The sequence below is a fragment of the Corvus moneduloides genome, chromosome 6 (genome assembly GCF_009650955.1).
Source record: "Corvus moneduloides isolate bCorMon1 chromosome 6, bCorMon1.pri, whole genome shotgun sequence".
Taxonomy (NCBI): domain Eukaryota; kingdom Metazoa; phylum Chordata; class Aves; order Passeriformes; family Corvidae; genus Corvus; species Corvus moneduloides.
In genome coordinates, this window is record NC_045481.1 from 15,910,120 (window position 1) to 15,934,462 (window position 24,343).

General features: G+C 43.1%; 1 protein-coding gene across 3 annotated transcripts in view; it reads right to left on the minus strand.

Annotated features, from left to right (window-relative positions):
* Window positions 1-271: 271 nt before the first annotated feature.
* The window catches only part of RIN3 (Ras and Rab interactor 3), a 67,707-nt gene continuing 43,635 nt past the window's right edge, over window positions 272-24,343 (minus strand). For all 3 annotated transcript variants that reach the window (XM_032112592.1, XM_032112593.1, XM_032112594.1), the window contains exons 5-10: window positions 23,490-23,581; window positions 18,131-19,612; window positions 15,415-15,723; window positions 6,783-6,914; window positions 3,442-3,605; window positions 272-1,575 (exon numbers count right to left, since the gene is read on the minus strand). In XM_032112592.1, coding sequence (XP_031968483.1) covers window positions 1,267-1,575; window positions 3,442-3,605; window positions 6,783-6,914; window positions 15,415-15,723; window positions 18,131-19,612; window positions 23,490-23,581 — 2,488 coding nt within the window. In that variant the 3' untranslated portion in view covers window positions 272-1,266. The remainder of the gene's footprint in view (window positions 1,576-3,441; window positions 3,606-6,782; window positions 6,915-15,414; window positions 15,724-18,130; window positions 19,613-23,489; window positions 23,582-24,343) is intronic.

The following is a 24,343-nucleotide window of genomic DNA, read 5'->3' on the forward strand; positions in this document are numbered from 1 at the left end:
CTGCAGTGGAGGTTACTGGCCTCCTGCAGGCAGATAACCCAGTATTTTGTGTTTACAGTGGGAATCTTGCCTGTATGAAGGCACCCAGACATGGACCTATCTTGCAATTAAGCCTCCTGCTTCCATTATCCAATCCTGAAAAATTGTTTTCAAATTTAATGAAATGCATTTTTGCATTGATTAAATATCTTCTGTGGGAATTTATTTGTTATGGGAAATTTAAGTCTGCAATGACTGACTGATTAAAAGCACACACAGAAAGGAGAATTAGAAAGTTCTGTCTGCAACAGCCTGAATTTATTAAAGTAATAATCTGGTGGGAATTATAGGTAGGATAACACTTGTGAAAATGACAGCATGTAAAAATGAATTGGTATTTAATTCTAACTCCTTTTGACTTTCAAATTTTAATCGGTTTTGATACACTGGGCAAATTATTAAGTTCTTTACAAAGGCTTGTTTTAAAATAATTGCACCATATCACACATTGAAATAAATATACAATTAAGCAGACACTATGAAACAACCAATGTGAATAAAACTGCTGAACACGTAAAACTGATGGTGAAGACTTTCAATCTTTAGGAAAAATACATTGATGAAAATGCATATGCTACCTGATTTCAGTGACAAATAGATAGATGGCAGAAAATATATTCTTAGTGAAAGTACAAAAAAAGGAATTTTTTGTAATTATGTGGATTTCAAAGGTGAAGACATGCTGTTGACAGCAAGACACAGATGGGGTTCTGCTACAGGTGGCAAGACTATGCCACTGAATACATCAGACAAGACCCAGTTTATACAAACTGGGTGAACAGATTCTGTAAGGCACAAACACAGTCTTACCTCCAAACAGATTGAGGTGTGCAGACCTTTCAAAGGCCCTGTGCACAGATGTGATTCACACCTGCCATCATTTACTGTAAAGTAAATGTCTACCTTTTTGCAAGATCTCTGGATTTTCTCTACTGTTCATTTATATTCTGCAGTGTCGGCTGGTTGCAACTGAGAGGTTCTGAGGCTTGATACTTCAAGTTTTCCAGAGGATGAATGTTCTCCTGAATGCTCCTTTTACTTCTGCAAATGACCTCTGTCAAGAAATGCCGTGTGTTCAGACACCATCTACAATTAGCCCATCTGCCCTGTGTTGAAGGCCACACTCCAGAGAACTTCTGAGGTTTGCAGACACCAGAGGATCTCACAAGGTAAATTATCCAGCTCTTCCAGGATGACAGCAAAGACAGAAAAAAAGCAGCACAGCCCTTAAGAAAAGTCTGACTCTTTGACAATTGGAACTGGTGGGGTTTTATGGTCTATTGGTTTATAAATAAAATGGAAATCTTTCTTGGTTTCGCTCTTCAGCAGGGAGGCTTTGATATGGTGAGGAAGGGCACCTTTGTCCAGCTGCAGCCACTGGTCATCAACATAAACAAAGAGTCCATAGTCCTTGGGCTGGGACACTTCAAACTTCTCAGCACACTGCTGGCTCAGCTGCTCAGCTGTGGTGTCGTGACGGGAAGCAAGTGTCCTTGATTGACCACTGATTTCCAGAAAGGAGATACAAATGAAGTCCTGAAGAGAAACATGAGGAGAGACTTTGCAGTTAGCACAGTAACCTAGGACTGAAGGAGGTAAAATTCAGTCACAAAGCTCTAGCTGCCTAGAGCTCCCAAATATCCTCCAGTCATTCTCCAATATCCTAGTTATTCTCTCCATTCTTCCCTCTGACAGGCTCTGAATCAGCACATACTTAAACAAGCACTTTACCAAATGATCAGCACCATAAAGACACTGAAGTTAAAGCACTTTTCTCTGATTTTACTGAATATCCTTAGAGACTGATCTGAAATGGTTCATTCTCCCATCTTTTTACAGCTCCTGAAGAAAGGGTCTGCAAAGAAGTGACAGACAAGAATAACAGACCACAAATGTCAGACGTTTGGCCTGAAAACCTCCCGTTTCCCAGAGCAAGGATAGGGCTGGCAGTGTGGTGACCTTGCAACTTCACCAAACAGCACCTTGAGAGCGTCCTCTGAACTTCCTTCCATCAGTAAGGAAATAGCAGAAGTTATGCTGAGAAAGCTGATTTACTTGTATCCTGTTTCAGGCAGTAACAACTGTTGTGACAACTTTCATCTTGCCAAACACATAAGGAACAGAATCTAGAGAGCTTTTGGTCTCAGTGGAACCTGTGTGTTTAATTTGCATCTGTGAACATCAAAACAAATCCCGACCATTTTGTTCAGAAAATAATGAGGTTCCGCAGCAGAAGTGAAATTTCCAAATGTGTGGACTATGGGCTTCCAAACTGCATTTAAGGAGGGTCACTGCAGTTGATCGAGGCAGGCAGAAGGACGGGCAGAGACCTGCTGAGCCTATCAGCAAGCTGTTTAGATCTGCCAGAATGGGCTTTCATGTCTCTGATACTACCCCTCATTCAAAGGGATGGAAAATGGCCTTTCAGCTGTTGGAGGTGGTGGGAATCTTCTGGGGATATGTGTCATTTGCTTGCTCAGCTATTATGCTCCATGCTAGGTACTTCTATGAGCTGCTGCCAGAGCAGCACTCAGGACTGGATGGGTATTTGCTGTATCTCAACCACCATTCATAGTTTCTGAGATCATCAGGGACTGGTTTGACTGCAATAGAGGATATCTATTCAACTCCATGCTTTCACACGGCTACATGGACTACTCTGCACCGTAGGAGACTTTCCCCTGGCTTTCCCCTCGGCATGCACAATTTTCAGTTCTGCTCTGTGAAGGCGCTACAGAACCTGAGACGTGGCCTTTTCTGCCTCCCTGTGGCTGGCGGGGCATCCTGCACCCAGCCTCTCACCGCGGCTGGGGGACCGACACCCATCCGTCCTGGGACCCTCTCCCACTGGTGCACGGGGAGATCTCTGCCAGGCCATGCACAGCATGGGCTTCAAAACTAACCAGACCTTGATGGGTCTTTCCTCCTACTGGACAGGCTCTGGAAGATGCTTGACTGACTGGCTCTTGGGATGTCTCAGATCCTCCTACAGCTTTACGCCATCTAGAAGCAGCCCTGCATAACTTGCTCACATCTCAATTTAGCCCGTGATTTCCCCAGGCATTAAGGGAGATGGATAAGAGGCGCTCCTGAGTCCCCACCACAGCTCCCACATGCAAAGGCTCCTAGCACACTTCCTTTGAGAATGAACAACAAAATCACTCCGCAGTCATATTTAAAACTACAACATTAGGGGGGTACTTCAAGATTTTAAAATGTATTTCATAAGTAGTATATATTTCAAATGTGGTGGGGTTTTTTTAAGATCTAGAAATCTTGCCCCAGATATAGTCTTTTTTTATTAGTGATTTCAATTAATTTTGTTTTAAAGTAATTACCATATTAAACATTTCTAAGTATAGAGAAAGCATGCAGGCTTTTTCCCTAGAATATGCCACCTACCTGCACTGATGAGCGGGAAGCCCGGGCCTTGTTCAGCGTTCTCCGTCGCTCCCAGCGGTGGATGGAGTCCTGAACCTCCACGCTCAGCTGCCGTGTGACAGTGATTTTGTCATAGTTCTTGATATGCTCCAGGACCCCATAGGTGGTGGTTAAATAATAGGAGCCTGCAAAAGGTGAAAGTCTTGTATAAACATCACACCTCCATGGGCCATTCAGTCCCACTCCCACCCTACCTGCTGATGCCCACAGAGGGGCAGCTGTCTGACCCTTGCACTGCCTGTGCCTCGCTGGAGGGATTGCAGGGGTCACTGAAGTTAACCAAATGAAGGACACCTAATAACTAGTGTCCTCCAGCCCCTTCTGGCTACTGCTCCAAATCAGTATTGCTGCCCACACTGCTGAGGCTGTTCCTGCAAGGGAGCACAGGCTGAAAGGAAAGAGCTACAAAAGCTGCTTTCACAAACAAGCCCAAGCCATAGATGTTTATTCTTTGGGCCATGGCCATCTTTTTGTAGTGTTTGACAGGGTCCATGCAACAGGTCTGTAACTTGGGCTCCTGAGCAGTCCCCACAATACAGGGAAATAGAAACGATTGTAGAGTACTGCATGAGAAGCACAAGGCCTGGATCCAGCCCCTAACTCCAGCTACATTGCTCGAATATTTGGACCCTGGGTCACCTGTGGGCTCAACACTGTCTCAGACCTGCAGGAACAAGTCACCCTCTGTTCCCTTCATTCTCCATTGACTACACAGGCAGACCAGGTGTTCACTTGTAATTCCTGGACTGTTCAGAGTTGCGGGATAAATCTTGGTAAAGCAGAGAAGCAGGATAAAGTGGCAAAAGCCCTTTTCCCTCAGAAACCCCCGGCTGATGTGGCATTGCTTGCAGAGGGAAATAAATAACCAGCTGCAGCCACTGGGCGGCAGCGGGGCCATGATAAAAACCGGCCTCATCCGCAGAGGTGCAGGGGAGCCCTGAGAAGGACAGAGATGCTGCTCTGGTTGCAGGGCAGCCCGAGGCAGGCCCGATCCAAGAGCTCGTTTCCCAGCTCCGCCCCCAGCTGGGAAGCGGGGGGCTCGGACTCGGGCCGAGTCAGGCCGCGGAGCTGCCGAGCAGCAGCGCAGCGTCCCGGGCCGGCGGGGACACCCCCCAATCCGGGCCCCGCATCCCGGTGCCTGGCAAACGGGGACAACTAGCAGCTGCCCGGGGAGCCCTGTTTTGACGGAGTTTCACATCAATTGCAGTGCCTCTAGATGGCCCTCACACACCACCCAACCCTCGCGGCAGCCCGCGGCTTCCCCTGGCTCCTCAGGCGCTGGGGAGCCCACGGTCAGCGTGGCTGGCTGCCTCAGGGAGGGAAAGATAGCACTTGATTTAAGAGCAGTATTTTTAGAGCACCATTAAAGTTTGGTGTAGGAGAGGAGAGACCAAGACACTGCCATTTGACTTGCTGTACTCTAGTGGATCGATGAGGAGTGTCCTACAGTTATGAAGCTGTGTGCCCAAAACACTCTCATTTTCCTTTACTGTCTCCCACAATGAGGTGCTGAGAATAGACTAAGAAGCCTAAAAGTGCCAATTTTCTCATCTTAAATATAGTTAATACCCTCCTTTGCCTGTCATTCAATATTTCTCCTCTTCTGGCTGAGTCAGAGGTAGCTGTGATGGGACCCAGGATGGGGTGTATCCCTTCCCTCAGAATCCAGGGAAGAAGATCTCTGAGTCCCCCACAACACAAATTCATTACAACTTTTTAAAGAATTAAGTGTTTTCCCACTTCCAGTTTTATTTCCACCCAGTTTTTCCCTATAATCTGTCCTTGTCTTGCCCCAGCAGTCAGCATCACCATTGCTATAAACAAATTCAAAGTATATTTTTCACTTGGAGGAAAAATTTAAGTGATTTTGTATATTGATCTATGCAATTTCACAGTTTTCTCACTTCAGCTTTGCTTTTTTCCCTTTAATTTCTGTACTTGAATCCACTTTTGCTATTCAACTTTCAAAGGCCTTACTCAAGTTAACTTTTGCCAGTTCTACACTTCGCAATCTCAGAGCTGTCTTCACTGAGATCTTCTTTTTTTTCCCATTTCTCGTATCTGCAGTTACTCCCAGTGTCCTTTCTGATGTGAATATTCAGTCAGTTTGACTTGGAACTCCCTCACAAAATTTTCCCTTTTGACTGGAGTGCCCATTTCATACAGTCTTTGCATCTTTGAGCTAAGAGAACTTCCAGCCGGCTTTGCTTTCGATACCCTGATCTCCCCAACCCAGATGACTTCAGTAACCAGCCTGGTAGTGTGCCCCTTTGAAGTGAAGAACCTGTTTGTGTGCAGTGTAGTCACGAAAAGCAGCTTGGTTGTGTCCACAAAATTCTGTGCTTCAGCTAACATTTTTTTCTGCTAAGAATTCTTCTTAGCAGAAAAACTAACCTGTGCAGAAACACCTTACTAATGTACTGTATTGCTACTAATCATTCTATTAGTACTTACTTCTGTCCCACTCTGCACTGTGCGGGCATGACATGCTTAGTTTCAGACTTACATCTAATATAAATAAAATTAGTCTGCTGTTGTTCATCCAGAACTCCTTTCTAGAACCTCAGTATTTACCAAAGAAAAGTCTAAAACAGACCCCATTTGATTTGCTTAGTGACTACTTGGTGATAAATTATCTGTGTTCCTAATTCAGAGTGTGTAATTGGTGATTGTCACTTGGGAAGCATGTGCTTTCCAAGCTGTATTTAAGAAACTAGAGGCCCACAGTTCCTTGGGGCATTTACCTCTCTAATAACAGAGGTCTTTAGTCACTTCCAAACTCAGTATTCCTCCCTAACCTAACTTTATTTTCTCTGTCTCTCTATAGTGCTCAGTCAGAGAACACTGTCAGGTTTCACTCAAATTTAAGAGTAGAGTGACCATGAGAATGATGTATGGCCTCAGGCATACAATGCAGTTTGAGAAATAGGCTCTTTTCTCATTGGAATAAATAAAAGTATCTGCACAATTGTTTGTAGCAGCTGTTTAATTTTAGCAAAGACCTTCCAGCTCTTCAGTCTTAGGGCCAAGGAAGACGTCTCTGTTTAGTTTGCTAATCCAGCACCTCAGTTATAATTTATGATGAGTCCCTGCCTTTCTAGCTTGTTTCTTAAGGCACTGCGCTGCTAAAAGGAGTTAAAGTGTTTGGCAATAATTTTAGACCTTCAGATTTGAAAAGATTGGCCAAAGCATTATCCACAAAATCTAGCCAGAGGCCTGCTGCCCCACTTTCATAAACACTGAAATGAGACAAATAATGATTTCCAAAGTGAATATCCCATGAGCAAACACTGTACTCTTACCTTCTCCTAGCTGCAGAGCAGGGTCCATGAGCTCCATCATATACTCCACATTCAGAAGGACTTCAGTCAAGTTGCTGCGGGCCAACACATACATGAGCACAGGGAGGAAGTCATCTGCACCATAGTGCTTCCCTGAGCAAAGAGAAACACAGTGTGGTCCCAAAAACACCACAAAACCATGTTCCCACACAACAGTGTCAAATTCTCAAACAGCAAGTCATTTGTAGACCTTAGCTTATATTATCTGAAGAGTTAAAGCTCAAAAGCAAAGAAAAAATACTGAAAACAGAAAGTTAGATCATTTAAAAAGTAAGTAAACTTGCTTCAAGCCCAAAATAGGATCTTACAAAGTAACCAGAGAAATACAAATTTAACTTCTTTTTTATCACAGGCAAGTGGCAATTTTTGAAGAGTGCAAAGGCTTCCAGCTTGTCCCTCTGATTTGATACTGACATCAAGACTGCAGTTCAGGTTGGCAATTCCAGTAGGGAAGTTGTCTACATGCATTAGGAGTATTTATTCTCTTAGGCTTAATCTATGTGTGGGATCAAAAACCAGAAAATAGAATTTGAGACAGTGGTTTAGGACTGAGGACTTCTGCGTTTATGTCCCTTCAGAAGGCAAAACATCACAGTACATATTCCTAATTAAAACAGTCTCCCAAGAGCTATGGTCTAAGAGGAATCATCTTTCTAACTATGGTGTCTAGCTAAGAAAACAGAAAAATGTTCACATTGGACTTAAACCTAGTTTTTGAAATTGGTGTGCAGCAGCTGCTCAATATTTCCTGTGCTTAACATATTCATATCAACTAAGTTAACAAAGTGATCTAATATGCAATCTGTAAGAGCTCTTTGGGATCTCTGAGGACAAAAAAATGCATGCTAACAGTCATCATTACAAAAAATTACTACTTAAAAGAGAATCCAAACTGAAGCTTCCCTGCATAAACCACAAAGAACACAAGGATAACTTTTCTCATTTGAAAGATGCTTTCACTTTCAACCAACATGTCATACATTCATCATGAAAAACCCACAATAGCAAGTTCCTTACCAGACCTATCTTCCCAACATTCAGAGTTGATCATTCCTCTTAACCTAATCTGCTTTCATTCTGAATGTCTTTCCTCAGACTGTGGGGAGTTTTTTTCCACCTGTGCACTTGTATATGTTGATTTCATGGGCTACGTGTGTCTCACATGAGAACTGCTTGTTTCACCTCAAGGAATCACAGCTACCCTTGATGTAGTTTTGGTGAGATTATGGTCTAGCCATTTTTGGCCCATAGCACACATGGTCTTCCATGGTAGGGCATACATTCCTACTTCTCAAATGTTCCCACTGACTTATTTCAAATATTTGCCATGAGTCACATTTCTTTTTTTGTCATTCCTAGCTGACGCAGATTCTCCACTGGCAAAGGAAATATTCTTCTGAAGCCTCAAATAAACATGAGCTTAGTCCCTGATTAAAAAAGAAAAAAAGTATGGCTTTGAAATAAACCCAGTAATACATCTAGTGAACAGAGAGTTGATCCAGTTAAAACAAAGTGTTAGAGAATGAGAGATCATCAGGGCTGTAATTCAGCCTGTTTCTAACAGAGCCCACACATGCCACAACATAGACAATTTATTTAATGAAAGCTGGATTAACGCTTTCAATTCTGATTGCTTTGTTATGGCTGCCTTTAGTTAAAAGACACAGCCTTAGGTCTTCAACAAAACTATAAATGGACTTCATTGTTCTGTCAACATCTGGATGGACATTTTTTTGTCTGTTGTTCCCTTGGCTTATGTCTCTGTGAAAGGTTTAGCTCTGCGAAGTGTCCAATTCATTACTGTCGTATACATTACCTTAATACAAGAAGCTTAGTATTACAGCTGTTTAATATTTTCCAGGGAAAAAAAGAAAAAGATGACAAAACTGACATGAAAATGTAACAGAAAAACTTCACAGCAAAAAGCCCTATTCTCCTTTTGCTCCAAGTACACCAGAGGCCAACAGAGTTAGTTCTGTATAAAACTAGTGTAAAGGAATACAAAATACCAAAGATTTGTTAGGCTCATTTTCCCCTTCATTAAAAACTTCTTCTTTATGATCTGTTAGTTACTGACCAGTGGCATGGATAGAATGATTCTAGTTTCCTGAAGGCCAAGGGATTTTCAGTGCAACACCAAAAGCAGAATTTCCCCTACTACTTCTCTTCCATGACTAATTCATGTCATGTCTGATAGGGCACCCAAGAAAGTTGCTACTTCACAATATAAATTCCTATTCTCTGGAGAAAAAACCCCTGAGGTGCTTGTTTGTTGGTTGGTTTCTTGGTTGGTTGGTCAGTTGGTTGGTTGGTGTTTTTTTACATGTCACCAAAATAGATCATGAACAGAGAACAGACTGACCAACTAATGAAGAGTGGAAACAGCAGCTTGGAACTAAACAATTCCATGTCCCCATTCATCAACTTCTGGTGTCAACAGAAGTGAAAGTTAGAGGATAGTTCTTAAGAATGCCTACAGAATCTCTCTGTTTCTTTTTTGTTGTCTGAGAAGTGGTTATACGTACAATCAGGCATGGAGTCAATTATTTTTCATGCTATCTCATTTCCATAAGCTGATTTAGCTGCTCTGCCCTCCAGTCCTTGGTATAAACTTTTTTCAACTTTAATACTTCACAGAAATATTTTTGGACTCCCAGCTGTTTATATGCCTTAAATACAAAAATCTGATATACAGTTTCTTTTTGAGTAATAAAGGCTGAGCAGGGATGTCTGACTGAAATAATGGAAAGAACACATGCTCCATATGCTGTATACTCACAACCTGCATAAATGACTAGACACCACTTTAATCCACTTGTGGTTATACGATACCCAATTTTAAATACCGACATCCATAGCAAAAGCTGAAGTCAGCAGGAGCAGAATGTGTCAACAAGAGAAAAGCAAAACTAATCACCAACGATCTAGCTCTGACTCCATGTGTTGCCACAAATCTCCAGTATGGCCAAGGGCAGGTCAGGCATGGTACATTGCACCTTGTAGGCATCGCAACAGCATCTCTCCACTGGTTGCACATGGAGCCAAGGAAAAGTGCCTGAGAGGGCATGACTCAATCTCCCCTGTTCTCCTGGCTCCTGCAGGAGCAGGGACTAGCTTTGGCATGTACAGCCATCAGTCCAAGCATAGCCCTGAGGTGCTCTGTATCTCAGTCCACTCATGGAGATAATAGGTGCTGTCAGAAACTCAAATATGACCAGAAGCAGGAGTCTACAAAGATAGATGAAATAATGCCTGTGAACCAAGATACCTGAGATATTGTTTCAGCATGGCATAACCTATGTGCTTCCTGTGCCATGAAAGGCACCAGGGCACTAACTAGTGTCCTTCCGGGAGCTGCAGCAGGAGTATTCTCTGCAGGCTACTGCCTCCTCAGCTCTACTTTCAAGCTGGGCCTGAGCCAAATTCCTAGACCTGTGTGGCTTGCTCCATCTGTGGTCTCTCACAGAGGGGTATTTTTGCAGCAGAGTCAAATCTAGCTCTGACCCTGCCACTGCTCTCAGTGCCTATTCAAGGTGGTGGTGTCCTACTCCAGATATGACTTTCTTGCTTTATTTCCCCTTCTTCCCTGCAGGGTCAGGAAACATTTATTTCATAAATATCTTTAAGAAGCTTAAAATAAGCCTTCTCTTCTGCCACAAATTCATCCTATTATGTTTATAGCAAAGCAAATACAACGTCAGCTCCTAGCTGGGATGCAGCACTTGAATAGATGAGTATTAATTAAATACATGACTTAAAGCAACTGGAATTCTGCCCAAACCTCCATAAAGAAATTACAGCCTATTTTAACACATTCATGCATTCCTTATTTTTCTGTATATATTCTGAAAACCAGCAGACAGGGGTGATACCCTGCACTTTGCTCTAATATTTTACAAACACTAGCTTGCTTGATGTCTAGAAGCAGATCTCCATGAAATATGAATTTTAGCCTCAGTTTGTAGCTGGGAAACCTGAGGTGCAGAAAGGTTAACTGGAATTTGTTCAAGATCATAAGAAAAGATTGTGACTTTCCTTCCACACACTAGCATATTGCTGTCTATTGTCTATCCCATACTACTTTCAGCAAGGTTTAATTTGTGATATAGTGAATTAGGCAAGTTAATAGGTGCAGACAGCATGAATCCACTTCAAAAATGTGTGGTTTAGAGATCAGATGAATTTTTTCCCCATGAAAAATTTGAACTGGCTCTTTGATTCAAATGTAGAAATTGTACTAGATGGCAGAACACCCAAAATCTCTAGTCTGTCTTCATTAAAAATAACTTAAATACAAATATCCTCTTCCAAAAGATACCAAAGTTAACCTGTTATGTATAGCTTAATTTTCCTTCTCAGAAGTGATCTATGATAATAGGCAGTGTAATGGGATTGCTCTGAATTTTAGGAGCTTCTAACACGGGTTCCACATTGGCTGCTGAAGGATTGGAGCTCAGTTTCCTTTCCAGAAGCCCAGCTATCCCACTGAAGACACATGGCTTTGCTTTCGTCAACTGCAGAGACTTATAGGAGAGCATGAGGGCAGCTAATATCTGGTTGCTCAGTTCTGTAGGGGTGACAAACTTCATTCTAAAACTTAAGGAAGAGAAATATTCCAATGGAATATATGTCCTATCTTATCCTCTTTTTCCAAAAGCGGGCTAAGCGCATTAGCCATGTAAAACTACACAATAGAAATTATTAAATCAGATGTTTCGATCACCTAGCCAATTCTATCACTAGTACAAACTATAGTATTGAACTATATACTCCAGCTGCCTGTGCAGTTCAAAGTCCAAAAATGAAGCTTCATAATCTTAGGTAGTTCACAAGTTAGAAATGTTGCAGTAAGAAAACTGTACCTCCATTCTTTTTGAATCTCCTTTGAAAGCAGTCTGCCCATCTTTCAAACTTCCAACCTGAAGTTAGAGCTTTTCCATTCCTGATCTTCCTCACTCATGGTCTGACCAAACTTGGCCTGTTTGTCTCACAGTTTTTCTTCATAAACCAATGCCTATTGCTGCTTTTTTTCCCATCAGTTCTCTTTCACAGTGGCAGCTCCCAGGCAGCACAAGGCTGGGTGACTCAGGCACACCACTGCCAGTACACACCACACATACTGCAGATTTGCATTGTTTCTCACTCTACAGGTGTCACTTGTGGTTTTGATGAAAAGCAGAGGTTCTCATTCTACTCACTTCACACAACACACCTTTAATCTTTTGTCTGAGTAAAGGTATTTCTGAAAGATACATAATAAGGGTTTTTTCCTACGTAACATTACAGTGTTTCTATATAAATTAGCTATGTGCCCAGGTGTCCCTGTGCATATTGCAGCATGCCTTCCAAGTGTAAGAGTTGCTTGATTCCTGCCTCTTCCTTTTTCTAGTGCCAAAAAATCTGTCAGCCATTTTGTGGGGGGTGGGTTTCCAAACTCTTTTTTTTTCCTATTTTTTAAAATCCATTTTATTCTTACTAACCATTCCTAGTATTTTTAGCAGGCAGGTTACATATTTTCAGATTGTAGGTTTTACTCTTGGAGGCATATGTTTCTGTTATTTAAGTTTGCATAGAAGTTGGAAAAGCTCAGTGAGACACCTCAATACTATCATAATTGTGCCTTTGGTGAGAATTCACTTACTAATATCACTACCTACACAGTCCATATGAGCATCTGAACCAGTAGCCCTTAATTTCTTTTATAGCCAGTAATGAATTAATCAATATTGTCATTGGAGCTTGCCTTGAGTCATCTCACGCTAAAGCAGAAACCTATATGTAGCCAGATGAATCATCTGGACTCCATGGACTGACTCCACAATGTAATGAGAAGCTGGGCACGATACCCCTCTGTGGCCACCTACAGCGAGATGTAGCCAGAGATTAGTCCTACTTCAACTCTACCATGGAGCTGTACTCAGTGGCTCTTGAGAGAAGGGTGTATGACAAAGCCTGTGAACTTGCCTTCCTAATTCCTTGCAATGAATCAGATCCACAAGCTGATTGCCCTCAGCTTGAGGAAGACATGCTAGTTTAAACCAGTTGAGGATCTGACCCATTCAGTTCTTAGTCTTAAGTATCAGGGATTTCAACCACAGCCAATTTATCAGGCAGATTTTGTCATGTAGTATGAATTGTAATCAAACCAAAGATCTCCTCCTTTCTTAAAATGTCGATATACATGGAGTCAATCAAGGTAGACTTCAAAGTTTCATGACTCTTTCAGCAGTGCAAAGATGGGCACTACCACAGGTACAGATGTTCCTAAATAAGCCTGTTCTTAGTTTTAAAGAAAACTTGGTACTTCTTGCGACATCCTAGCCAAACCTGGACTGCTGTACGTGGGTCTCAGCATGTTACAAACCTTGCATTTTCATATGTGTCTGAAAAAAAGGTGCCTGATTAGGTAGTGTTTGCACTTTGCTTTGAGATATGAAGCCATATTCTTAGGTCAACTCACCCTGTGGTCAGCCTAAAGCGAATAAAGACCTGGCCTGAGCTGACAAATTGCGACTTAAGCCAGACGCCAGTGGTTTCCACATTACTGAACAGGTAATTTTTCTGACAGAGGTGGACTGGTTTTGGTCCTGCAGCAGAGGGAATGATTAGTTTTGTATTCCATCTGCTCTGATCTTGGAAGAGGAGGGAACTTTCTAGTTCAGCAGTGAGGAAAAGGAGCTAAAAGGAGAAGAAGCTATTGCACAGGAAGCTGAGCATGGCCTCTGCTCTTCCTGTGTGAAGAACACTGCTCTGCCTCATGGCTGGCTGAAAGTAAAAGGGGCCCTGTGCTGTTGCTCTTGAGATGGGCAGAGAGCAGGAGGAAAATTTCTACCTGCTAAAATCTGCTCTGAGTAGCCCACAGCATGCTCTTCTGCATGCCACCAGCTGGAATTCCCTGTCAGAAAAATATTTCAGGTTGCTGAAAATTTGTCTTTGCCAGTGGAAAATGACAATGATCTAGGATCAGCTCATTCTGTGAAAGAGGTTTCACACATTTTGCTTCTAAGTGGGTCTATAGTGCATTTCACTCAATTTCTCTCCACGGTCACTGTTTTCCAGGAGTTAGATACAGCATTCTTCTCCCCTTAGCCTGTTTTTCTGGTCGGAATTAATTGGGGTACATTTCCATCACTCCAGGCCAGTTTTCTTCTGGCCAAGCCCTGATAAGCATCACTGATGATGTGTAAGGAGAGGGAACTGGAGTTCACAGGAGTGAAATCAGCTGCCAGCCTACACCCTGCTGGCAGTAGTACTCAGGACAAGAAAACAGCTGAGCGGGCTGAAATGCAGTGCTTTGGTTAGCATAGCAAACCACAATGAAACCATCTGGTTTCATTAATGTCAATATTTTAAACATGTAGGGATTTTTGAATTATTTCCCTGACCCCTCATTTCTGTTACATAAAATGACACAACAGTATTTCCTTCAACAGAGAAATTCCAGCCCTGAGCTAGCTAAGGTGTGATGTAATACATAACATACCACCACCATCAGAAGGAGACTGTGTGGGTTTTAATGAGGATTGCAAGTCCTTGATCTAAACCAAATTTATTCTCAAACTTCACACAACTGTTTTAACAAAGTTACAGCAAATTCCCCTACATATTTCTAAATCTTCTCATAATACCTGAAGACAGTGAGAGGTCCTTTCCACCCTGCAGCTAAGGCTCAGCCCTGGGGTGGTTTCTTGCTCTGCTGTTAATGTGTCTAGACTGGTTGCTGACCCTTGCTGCTTACTATCCAAGAGATCACCTTGAGGTGAGGTTCAGCAGGGACATAACCATCCCTGTATGAGTGCTCCAAGGCTGTTGCCGCTACGAAATAAAGCAGAACAGGTAAAAGCACCTTTGGTGACTGTGAGTTCTTGAAAAACTGCAGGTTATTGCAAATTAATACCTGGCTTCTCTCCAAATTCAGGCATGGCTGGCCATCAGCTCACAGTATACAAAAAAAGCTCTTAAACTGACAAGGCAGATTGCTGGAGGAAGGAAGCTGGTGGTCTATCTGCAAAGATGCATCCTGTCTGCCAGCCAAGGGTTTAATTTCTGCATTACTGATTGGCCTGAGGCCCATGTTGTTTTTATACTCAGAGCATATACTGCCTCACACTGAAGAAGTGGCTTTTAGAATTCACTGAAGGAATTAGTAACAAACTACTAGCATGCTGCATCTCCTCCTCAGTTTAGGCAAAACTTTGTAAAGGACAAATCAAAAGTCTTTTCCCAAAGACCCATTCCTAGAATTTACCATTACTCTGCTACAAATTGGGACAGAGCTCTGAGGATATTTGGAGAAGACCTGTGAAAAAAGGACATTATCCATAAAACATATACTTACAGGTAACTAGTTTTTGGAGTTACGGAGCTTAAAGTTAACCAGGTAATATCTTAAACCTGTTATTAGTGCAGAGAACTTCATAGTCACTAACCATTCCATTCTGAACACAGCCTGTGGATAGCTGATACCAAACACATCAACCATCACTGCTACCTCCAATGTGAATATTGCCATGCCAGCTGTATCATAAACCCTGTTCCTCTGATACATGGAGAAGGACCCATGGTGGATACCATTGCAGTAGGAGTGCTGTACCTGGGTTTCCCTGAGCCATGGAGTCATAGATGAGTTTGCAGGTCTTCAGCAAGATGGCAATTTTTTTTTCTGGAGAGTAGGTCTTATGCATGGCCGTGAACTTGTGAAGGATCTTTTCCAGCACAGCAGTTTCAGGCACACTGGTTGTGACGCCCAGGTCAGTGGTAGTTGTATTTTGTATCACAAGCTGGTTCTCTTTCAGCTGCTGTAAAGATCCATCTTTGTTGTGTATTTCTTTTAAGGAAGAATTAATGGCTTCCTTTAAAGGTTTCAGGACACATTTGTACAGAGCTGTCTCAGCAATCACTTCTGCATAGAGAAGGAAGAACACAAAAGCACATAAAAAATAAGCAATACAGTAGTACAGGTGCAAGTAAAGTCCTAAGGAGGCATGTGGTTGGTTATTCGAGCACTACTACATAGCTGTGAGAAAGGAACAGAAATTACATCCCAGAAAGTAAACATTTAATTACCAACACTATCCAGAAGTCCTAGATGGGCTTGAGATGAACATCAGTGTGTGGTCTCTGTTACTGGAGCTGTAGGAGACCTCCTGCTACCAGCAGACCCTGCTCTCTTTGCCTGACTCCTGGCTGACCAGCATGGCATTATCAGGCAGGAGGAAAGCCAGCTCTGGGGAGAGAAGAGGAACCTCACCTAACTGTGATTTTTTTCACAGCCCTGCCCTTACAGATGCCCAGATGTGATTAATCTCATGTCCCTTCTGACCTCTCCTTCTGACTTGTTTGAGATATTCACTTTGGGATGAAATTAAATGCATCCTCAAACTACTGCTTTCTTCTCAGTGACTGAAAAGCAGCTGCAGCTACCAGCTCAAAGACAGACACCAATATCTGGTCAGAAGTCTCTTACCCTTACTGCTCAAGGGACTCCAGATTACTGATCCTTTAAGACACCTCTTCCACCACCTGTGGAGGAGGAAGTAGTATGTGTGGGTTGAGCATTTGCTTAGTATTTGTTAGGAGATTAAAGGAAGCATAAGACACTGCAAGGAAGTCTATTGTCTGACTCCTAGAAACCAGAGGCAGAACTAGAGGGACTGCAAGAGATCGTCTTTTTGCACTAAGGCAAAAAGGTCATTGGCAAAAGAGTTCATCTGCTCAGGCAGTGAGGAATGAACCAGAGGGCAGTAATATTTATGTATGCAAAATGCAACTATTTTAAAGAATCCAGAGGACCAATCAGCCTGAAGCAGAGCAAATTCAAGTGGTAGATCTTCCAGTGGGAATCCCTGTCCTCCACAGAAGACAGTCCTGTCAAGGTTGACTGGGCCACATCATCCTGTTAAGGAACTGTCGGTGAACAGGGTTAGGTACAACTGGGCATGTCTGAGAAGATGGTGGGATACTTGCACACATGCAGCTCTACCAAGAATAATAAGGATACTTCTTTCTTCCTCCTTTCCACTTCCACTAATCAAGATTCAACACAGACTTCTCTGTGCTGCCCCCACACTCCCTACCTCGAAGAAAGAGGTTATTGGGACAAAGACTGATGGTGTTACACAAGGGAAAGTGAAAGTGTGGGTTCCCTCTCCTAGCTATGGCAGAGGCTGGCAGCAGGTCTGTTCTGCTGGGGAGTCTGCAGGATCATGTGAAGCCTTTGCTGGGGGAGAAGGAAATCAGCTGAGCCCACTGATACTGACAGTGGACTGCTTTTTACTCCGGCTCACCACTAAGTTGAGTCTCACCTAATACTGGAGTTGCAGTTGCACGAACCTGTGGTTCCCTCCATATTCTGGGTCTTCCAGCTCCCGGCTTGTTTTAAGCCAACTTAGGGATCCATAAATAGCTCTGCATTGGTTCTCAGGTCCTCAAGAAACAGTTTTAAGCTTTCAAAGGAGCATGTGTATGCATGCAGGCACGCTTTTCCTGGCTGTACACCTTTAACTACAATAAAAAGTCCTACATCTCTTTTTATGGATGTACATTAAACAGACTAGTCCAATCCTTAGCAAGGAGAGAAGGAGCACATTATTCCCTCACAGAATATGAATGAGAAGCAATGAAACACCTGTAAACAGTTACAAAATTATTTTTACTCCCCAAAGGCAAATTATGTCTGTGGCAAAGAGGTGAACATTTCATTTTGGAGCTGGTGGTAGTCTTGCAACAGCTTGCAGTCTTGCAGCTCTTCTGCACCTCTGAGATCTGAGGAGCACAAAGTGGAATCAAGTGATTCCTCCAACCTGCTACTAAAAATCATCATAGTCTTGTCCCTCCCTATGAGACAGTGATTGGCCCCAAAATTGTCTGCCACATGCAGGGAGCTCTCCATCCTTGTAGCAGAGCGGTGGATGTGGAAGGCCATGGGAATGCAGCTGTGGAGGGGAAAGTTGGCCTTTTTTGTGTTTCCAGTGAATTCAGCTCTGTGTGTGCATACCTATGTATATACATACACACACACACATACATATACATACATGTATATCTCTCATACACACAAACACACGTCTCTTCTGCTTATACTCTTCCCTTTAAAACATTCATAAAGGGATTTTCCCCCTCATTGGTCTCCAGGTTTTACAGCTGTTCCTCTAAGTGCTGGGAACCACAGAGAAGATTTCAATTCATGCCTCTCTGGTTTTAGGAGGTGGTTTATAATTCTTTAAAGCAGAGCCCATGTCTGCATAATTCTGTCTTCCTCCTCACCTTCCCAAACCATGCCCAGGGATGAACAAACCACAGTTACCTACCTAACTGTTCCTCGGTGTAGGAGGCTGGGTCTATCAGAGATTTCAACTCGGTGCTCTGCACTAAGTAACTCTTCAGCTGTGTCATCATCAGCCGGATTTCTTGCAGCATCTCTGTGCTGGAGCTCTGTTTTGCCATCATCTCTAAACTGTACACTTTGTAGTCCCGCACCAGGTTGCCAAAATATGAATCCTTGTCCTGTGCCAGCTCCACTATCTTCTTCTGCAACTTCCTGTCACTAGACAAAAAGACTGTGAAGACGTTGGACAGGTTTGCCAAGGACAGCCTGTTTTTGGCCTTGGCCAAGATCACGGAGCGTGTCTTTTTACCAGATGAACTACTCAGCATCTCCAGGTCATCCTCTGTACTGCTGGTGGAGTAGGAGTCCGGCTCAGATGTTGATGCCTGAGCTGCGGTGCTGCCTCCCAGGTCCTCCAGGGACAAGTGTGAACCTTCCAGTTCGGCTGAGCTGACAGATTTCTGGCCATGTCCCGGTTCAGTCTTGGTGTGTGTGCAAGTGGCACCACCTGCCACTGTAGCTGGGCTGCCCTTGCACACAGCCTGCCCTGTGGCCACGGCCGTCTCTCTCACTGTTCTTTGCTTTGGCTGGCAGGAGCTGGGGATCCTTGGTACCTGGGAAACCCTCTTCCTTCTTGGTGGTGGGATAGGAGGTGTCTTTCCTTTCTCAATGGCACTGCTTTTTATCTTAGGCATGTCCTCCTTCTTCTCTGCAGGTTCGGGCATTGTCTCCTGAAATTGTGATACAGCCCTTTTGGGAACCTCCCCAGGCATTTCTACAGCCTTTTTGCACAGCACCATTTTATCTCTGCTCTCTGTACTTGTGTCTTGGTTTTCTTCTGTCCCTTCCCCCTTCAGCGTTTCACAACTTTCAGGGTTACCCACACAGCTCTCCTCCGAGGTCCTCTCACTCAGCCGCCTCCGCGGGGGAGCAGAGGGCTGGGAGCCCTTCTTGGGGCTCACTGCCAAGGGCTCATTGGCCGGGCAGCTCCGCTTCCTTTCTTCTTTATCGTCACCGCCCTCAATTTTCATTTCCTCGAGGCTCTTTCCTAGTGGCTTAATAAGTAGCTTGTTTTCTTCACAGGCAGTCATGGGGTCCTGTGGGAGCTTCAGGGAAGATTTCTGAACAAGAGCATGAGGAGGTGGAGGTGGAGGGGGCCGTCGAGGAGACCTCCTATCAGTAAGCATGGTGGGTGGGGGGAGATCAATGCTCCCAGGGTGGCCTTTAGGAGAAGGTACATCTGGAAGACAAGGACTACTGCACTCTTCTATAAAAATAGGATTCACAAACCACAGCCTGTCATTTCCTATTGACAGCTCAATTTCACATGAGCAGTGGTTTGTGCTACTTGCAAAACACTGGGTAGATCTTAAACTGTCTGTCTGGGCAGTGCTGAAGGCAGAGTCTTTTGCAGAGTGGGATAGGTCCTGTCTTCTTCTGCGGTTTAAGTAGGAATCCCAGAAATCTGTCAAAAAAAAAAAAAAAAAAGAAAAAAAAAGAAAAATGAAAACATTATCTGAGAGAATTTTAGCTGCTAGTGATATGTAGAAAATCTACTTATTGTTAAAAGAAATGGTACACAAATTTCAATGTCAAACTTTCAAACCTCTGCACAAAACAGTGTGAAGAAAGGGTTGTCTGCTTTATGTATGTGAAATTCATCAAGCCAGGGGATGAGCTCAGAAGCTTCACCAGCATTCTTTCCCCTGTCAATTTTAGGACACTTACCTAGTGAAAGTTGATAATGCTGTTCAGCATTTTCAGTAAGAGCAGGAAGGTACAAGTAACAAATACAAATGATTTTGAAAAGGGATCTCTGCTTGTTCAGTGATAACTGCCCTCTACATGCAAATAGCTGTGGATACCTGAGGTGAGGATGTGAAGATTCTAGGCAAGTTGAGTCTCCCTCTTGCTCACAACAGTAAGGTGCAGATCTGAGGCAGACAGCCTGGATCCAACATGCACCAGGAGACAACAGACGAAGATGACTCTACTATGCAGCAAGCTCATATGGCAGTCTGTTTTACACAGAGGTCTGATCCTGCCTTGCAGTATAATCAGTTCAGAAACATAATTTTAAACACTTTCCCCTGATTATTATTACCATTAAAGTCTATAGCTCCGGATGACTGTTACCTATGGCCATGGCCACTCTGCCTTGCACCTTGCCTTGAGACTGTCTGCCTGCAGGTGTCAGAGAGCAAAGATGATAAAAGACTGTACACAGGAAGGATGTATGATGATGGACTAAGGAATAGTTAAGTACTTCAGTGCCATCAACTATGACTGAAAAAGAAAGATGGTGTTACACATGCAGGTAATCATTTCTGTCAGAAATCTCTTATTATAATTTGTCTTTTAGTAACTGTTTTTTTAAAATTACAAAGCACTGGTACATTTTTTTAATAGATTCAGTATCACATCTAACCTTTCTCCCGTCCCCCAAAGGTGAGGTTTCAAACCTGCCTTACAAGTCTGGTTGCTTTCAATCAATATTAAAGCTGCTGACCCAGGATCCACTACTGGAAGCATCAGGAAACAGGATCCAGCAAACCTCATATGTTCTGACCAAGGAAAAGGGTATAAACCTCTGAGGGTATTCATTGGATGAGAACTATATTGATGCCCACAGATTTAGGGATAAGGAGAAGGTGGGAAATCCTGGAAACACAAGGATTCAGACAATTAAATAACTATTTCAGCATGCTTGGTCCTTGAACACAGAGCTGACACTGATGGCAAACTCTTCTATGTGGATTTCAGGGGACACAATGGGGCTGCCACACAATGCCTGTACCCTGCCCTGTGCTTGGTGTCAGTAGTGTCTCACTGCCAAAACATCACATGCTGAGCCCAAGAGAGGATGGATGGGGCTGCACATATGTGGGATGACCCTTGGTGCTGAGCATAGGGTACAGCTCTCAGGTCAAGAGGTGAGCTAAAAGACAGTCTATTCCCATCAGGATAAAACTGCCTGTTTAGCTTCTCACAGCCTAGGCTAGTGTCCATAACAAATTCAGCTTTATAAACATGTCAGCATGTTATCTTAGGCTGACTGACATTAGAACAGCTTTATTCCCTGATTTCTTACTGTAAGAGGGAGGAGAACAAAGAAGCTTAAAATAAAAGTGTTGCCAGGAACACCAGCACTCTTGACAACAGAATTTGGGAGTAGATGCACAGATATAACTGCACATACTAGGACCATGCTGCCAACCCCCTCACATCTGAGATGGCTAGGGTACCATTTTCCTTAAGCTCTCCAGGTCTTCTGGGCATCAGCAAAGGCAGGACAGTGGAAATTTCTGTAAGTCAGAATATAATGCTGTGAAGTCTCATGGGCTGAGGAAATGGTGAGTAAACCAATCTACACAGGGGAAGTTGGTCATTTTTCTCAGCAGTGGTCAGGATAAAGCACTGTGATGAAAATGCAGGGAAGGAACAGATGATGTGGTCCTACCAAGTAACAAGGCTGCTTCAGCAGGCATTTCCCAGTACAGCCACACTGTCTCACACTGCCAAGAAGGCTGTTTGATCATCTCCCATTGCTGTCCTGGATCTTCCCTTATCTTGTACTCTGGGAGGGATAATTAAGCAGTTCTTGGAGTCTTTGGCATGTCTGTGATGGTATGTGCCCTTTGTGCAGTGCAATCATGCTAATTCTCCTGCTAAAATAACTTCTGTACCAGCGAGGTCAGGACTAGAAGGCCTGCAGTACATCCTCTGTGACAACATACAGAACAACCAGATCCTTTGTGGAACAATTCAGCTTGTAGATAGACATCTTACTTCTATCCCCTTGAAACACATATTACTTTGAAATAACTACAAAGCAACATATGAAAATTTCAGACAATGCTATGTTTCCTTTGGAAGTGTCACTTTGGGGAGCACTCATTGTTTGTGTACCCATTTATATCCACAAGATTTTGTTCCAGGAAGCAATAAACAGCATCAGTCAGTAGCTGAGCCTGTTTGACTCTACTAAGACAGCATGGCACTTCAGAAAGCTTCGTTTCCTAGGAAGATGCACACAATAGCAGTTTTTTTCTGTTGTCAGAAACTTGCCTGGTGTGAAATACACCATGACAAATAAACTTCCAAGCCTCACTACTTTTATGACCACCAGTACAGGAGAGAAGGGAAAAGACTACAATCAATATTGCTTTGGTGCTTGTGCTTTAACTAATCTCTTCTTTCAGAAGTTGTTGGAAACTGTTGCCTGAATCAAGATAGCCTCTGATGGCTCAAATTAGACTGAAGGTTGCAGATTCATGATACACTTCCTACATTTTAATCCAAATTTTTAGACTTGTTATAAAAAATTAAGTTTGCAACTTGTTATCTCAAATTGCAAAGTACCTTTTTATAAGCAATAAGTGCTGACTGGACACCCATATAAAAGGATGCTTTGACAAATCGGAACATACTCAAAATAGAGGATGCTGAAAGTGTTAGAGGCAAATCTGTTGGTCAAATTCAACAAAGCTGCCTGAACTGAAACCAGTGGGGTTTGCCCATGCCTTCTGGGAGGTATGATGCAGAAGATCCAAAAATAGATACCGATGGGCTCAGAGTGCTCTAATAAGTATGTCTAATAAATGAGCTAACTCTTCAATTTTCTCCATTGTTTGGCTTTTTTCAACACCCAAAAGAAAACTGGAAAACCAAGGAGTGTGAAAGTGGCTAACTGAAGTAGCTGTCTCAAGTGGAGAGTATTAAATGGAAGGAAATAGAAAGGAGACCTCCTTTAGTTAACAGATCTTCTTTTCCTATCTCTGTAACTTTATACATTTCACCTAAAATTTTGTTTGGTGCTGTCACTAAAAATAATGTTCCTTTTTGCATGTGATTAGTGTGAGGTGAGAGAACATGCTGGGACAATACACATTTCTCTACCAACTAGAAGTCCTGCGGGAGAAAGCAGAAATATCAAAATGCAAAAGTATCACACTTTCATCAGCATTGCCCCCACACATCAGAAGGAGAAGCTGCAAAGGTATTTTCCATATAGCTCAGATGCCAGCTACTTCCAACATGTGTAAGTTATCCCGAGGGGCCGTACTGCCCTTTAGCTGGTGAAAGCCACCGCTTACACAGACTGTAGGTACCACACCCTGGACAGAGATCCAGGTGGAGGTTTATGGACAAAGGGGCAAGTGCCCTTTTTCTCAGCAACTTTCTATGAACATAAAGATCATAAACATCTTCTTCTTGCATTCAGACCTCTTTAGCTATACCAAAGACAATAGTTCATCTGTCTTCCAGTTGCAATATGTTTGTGCAAGGCACCATTGTTCTCACAAGTCCAAGTGAAAATCTGACTGCTTTGAGGGACTTACCTATCCCCAGACTAGAGATAATTTCAAGGTCTTGAAAGCTACTGGCTTCTAATATTGCTTGTGGCAGCCTCAGGGTAAAGGGCAGCAAATCCCTGTAGAAAGAAACAGAATGAAAAAACAGCAAAAGGATAAACCCCACAATTTTTAGGAATTCCAGACTTCACTTGGTTTTAGTGATTGGATTGGCTCAAAATTTCAGCCCTGTTCTGCAAAGTTGTGGCTGGTAAGGAATCATGGACATTGTGCTGGCCTGGGTTGCTCTGATTTCACAAAAGATCACCAGCTTCTGTGGCGATGCTTCATGCCATAACACTGACTTAATTCCCCTGTTTTGGTTCTGTCCTCTGAAAACAGCAGGAATGCCTCTCACTTCAGGGGAGGCCACAAGGTTTGAAATATCTTCCCATGAAAAGCGAGGTGCTGCAAATTGTAATTCTTTTAATTAGAAAAGCCAATCTTTTTGGTGTGGAAAGGATTTGAAGTCCTTTTTCTTTCTGTTTACCCCTCCCTCACTACTCTGCTTCCTCTTTTAAAAATCTCTGTAAGTGTAAGGCATGGGTACACGGCAAGGCACAGAGGGATTAGGGGAGGAAGACCCCGCCTGGGGAAGGGTAACCCCTGGGTGAAGGGACAGACAGCGAGGAATTGCTGCATGACGCTGAGAAAACACATATATCCCACTCTCAGACTTCTGAGTACTTGGTTTCTGGAAAGATGCTGTATTTCTACCAAAAAAAAGATGGAGTTTCTTAGAGGATGTTAGCTGGGTTTCACTGAAACACACCCTAAGTCTCAAGCAATTTAACAGAGCACTTGGTCTGCCAGTGAACTGTTCAGGTTTGCCTCTTGCCCAG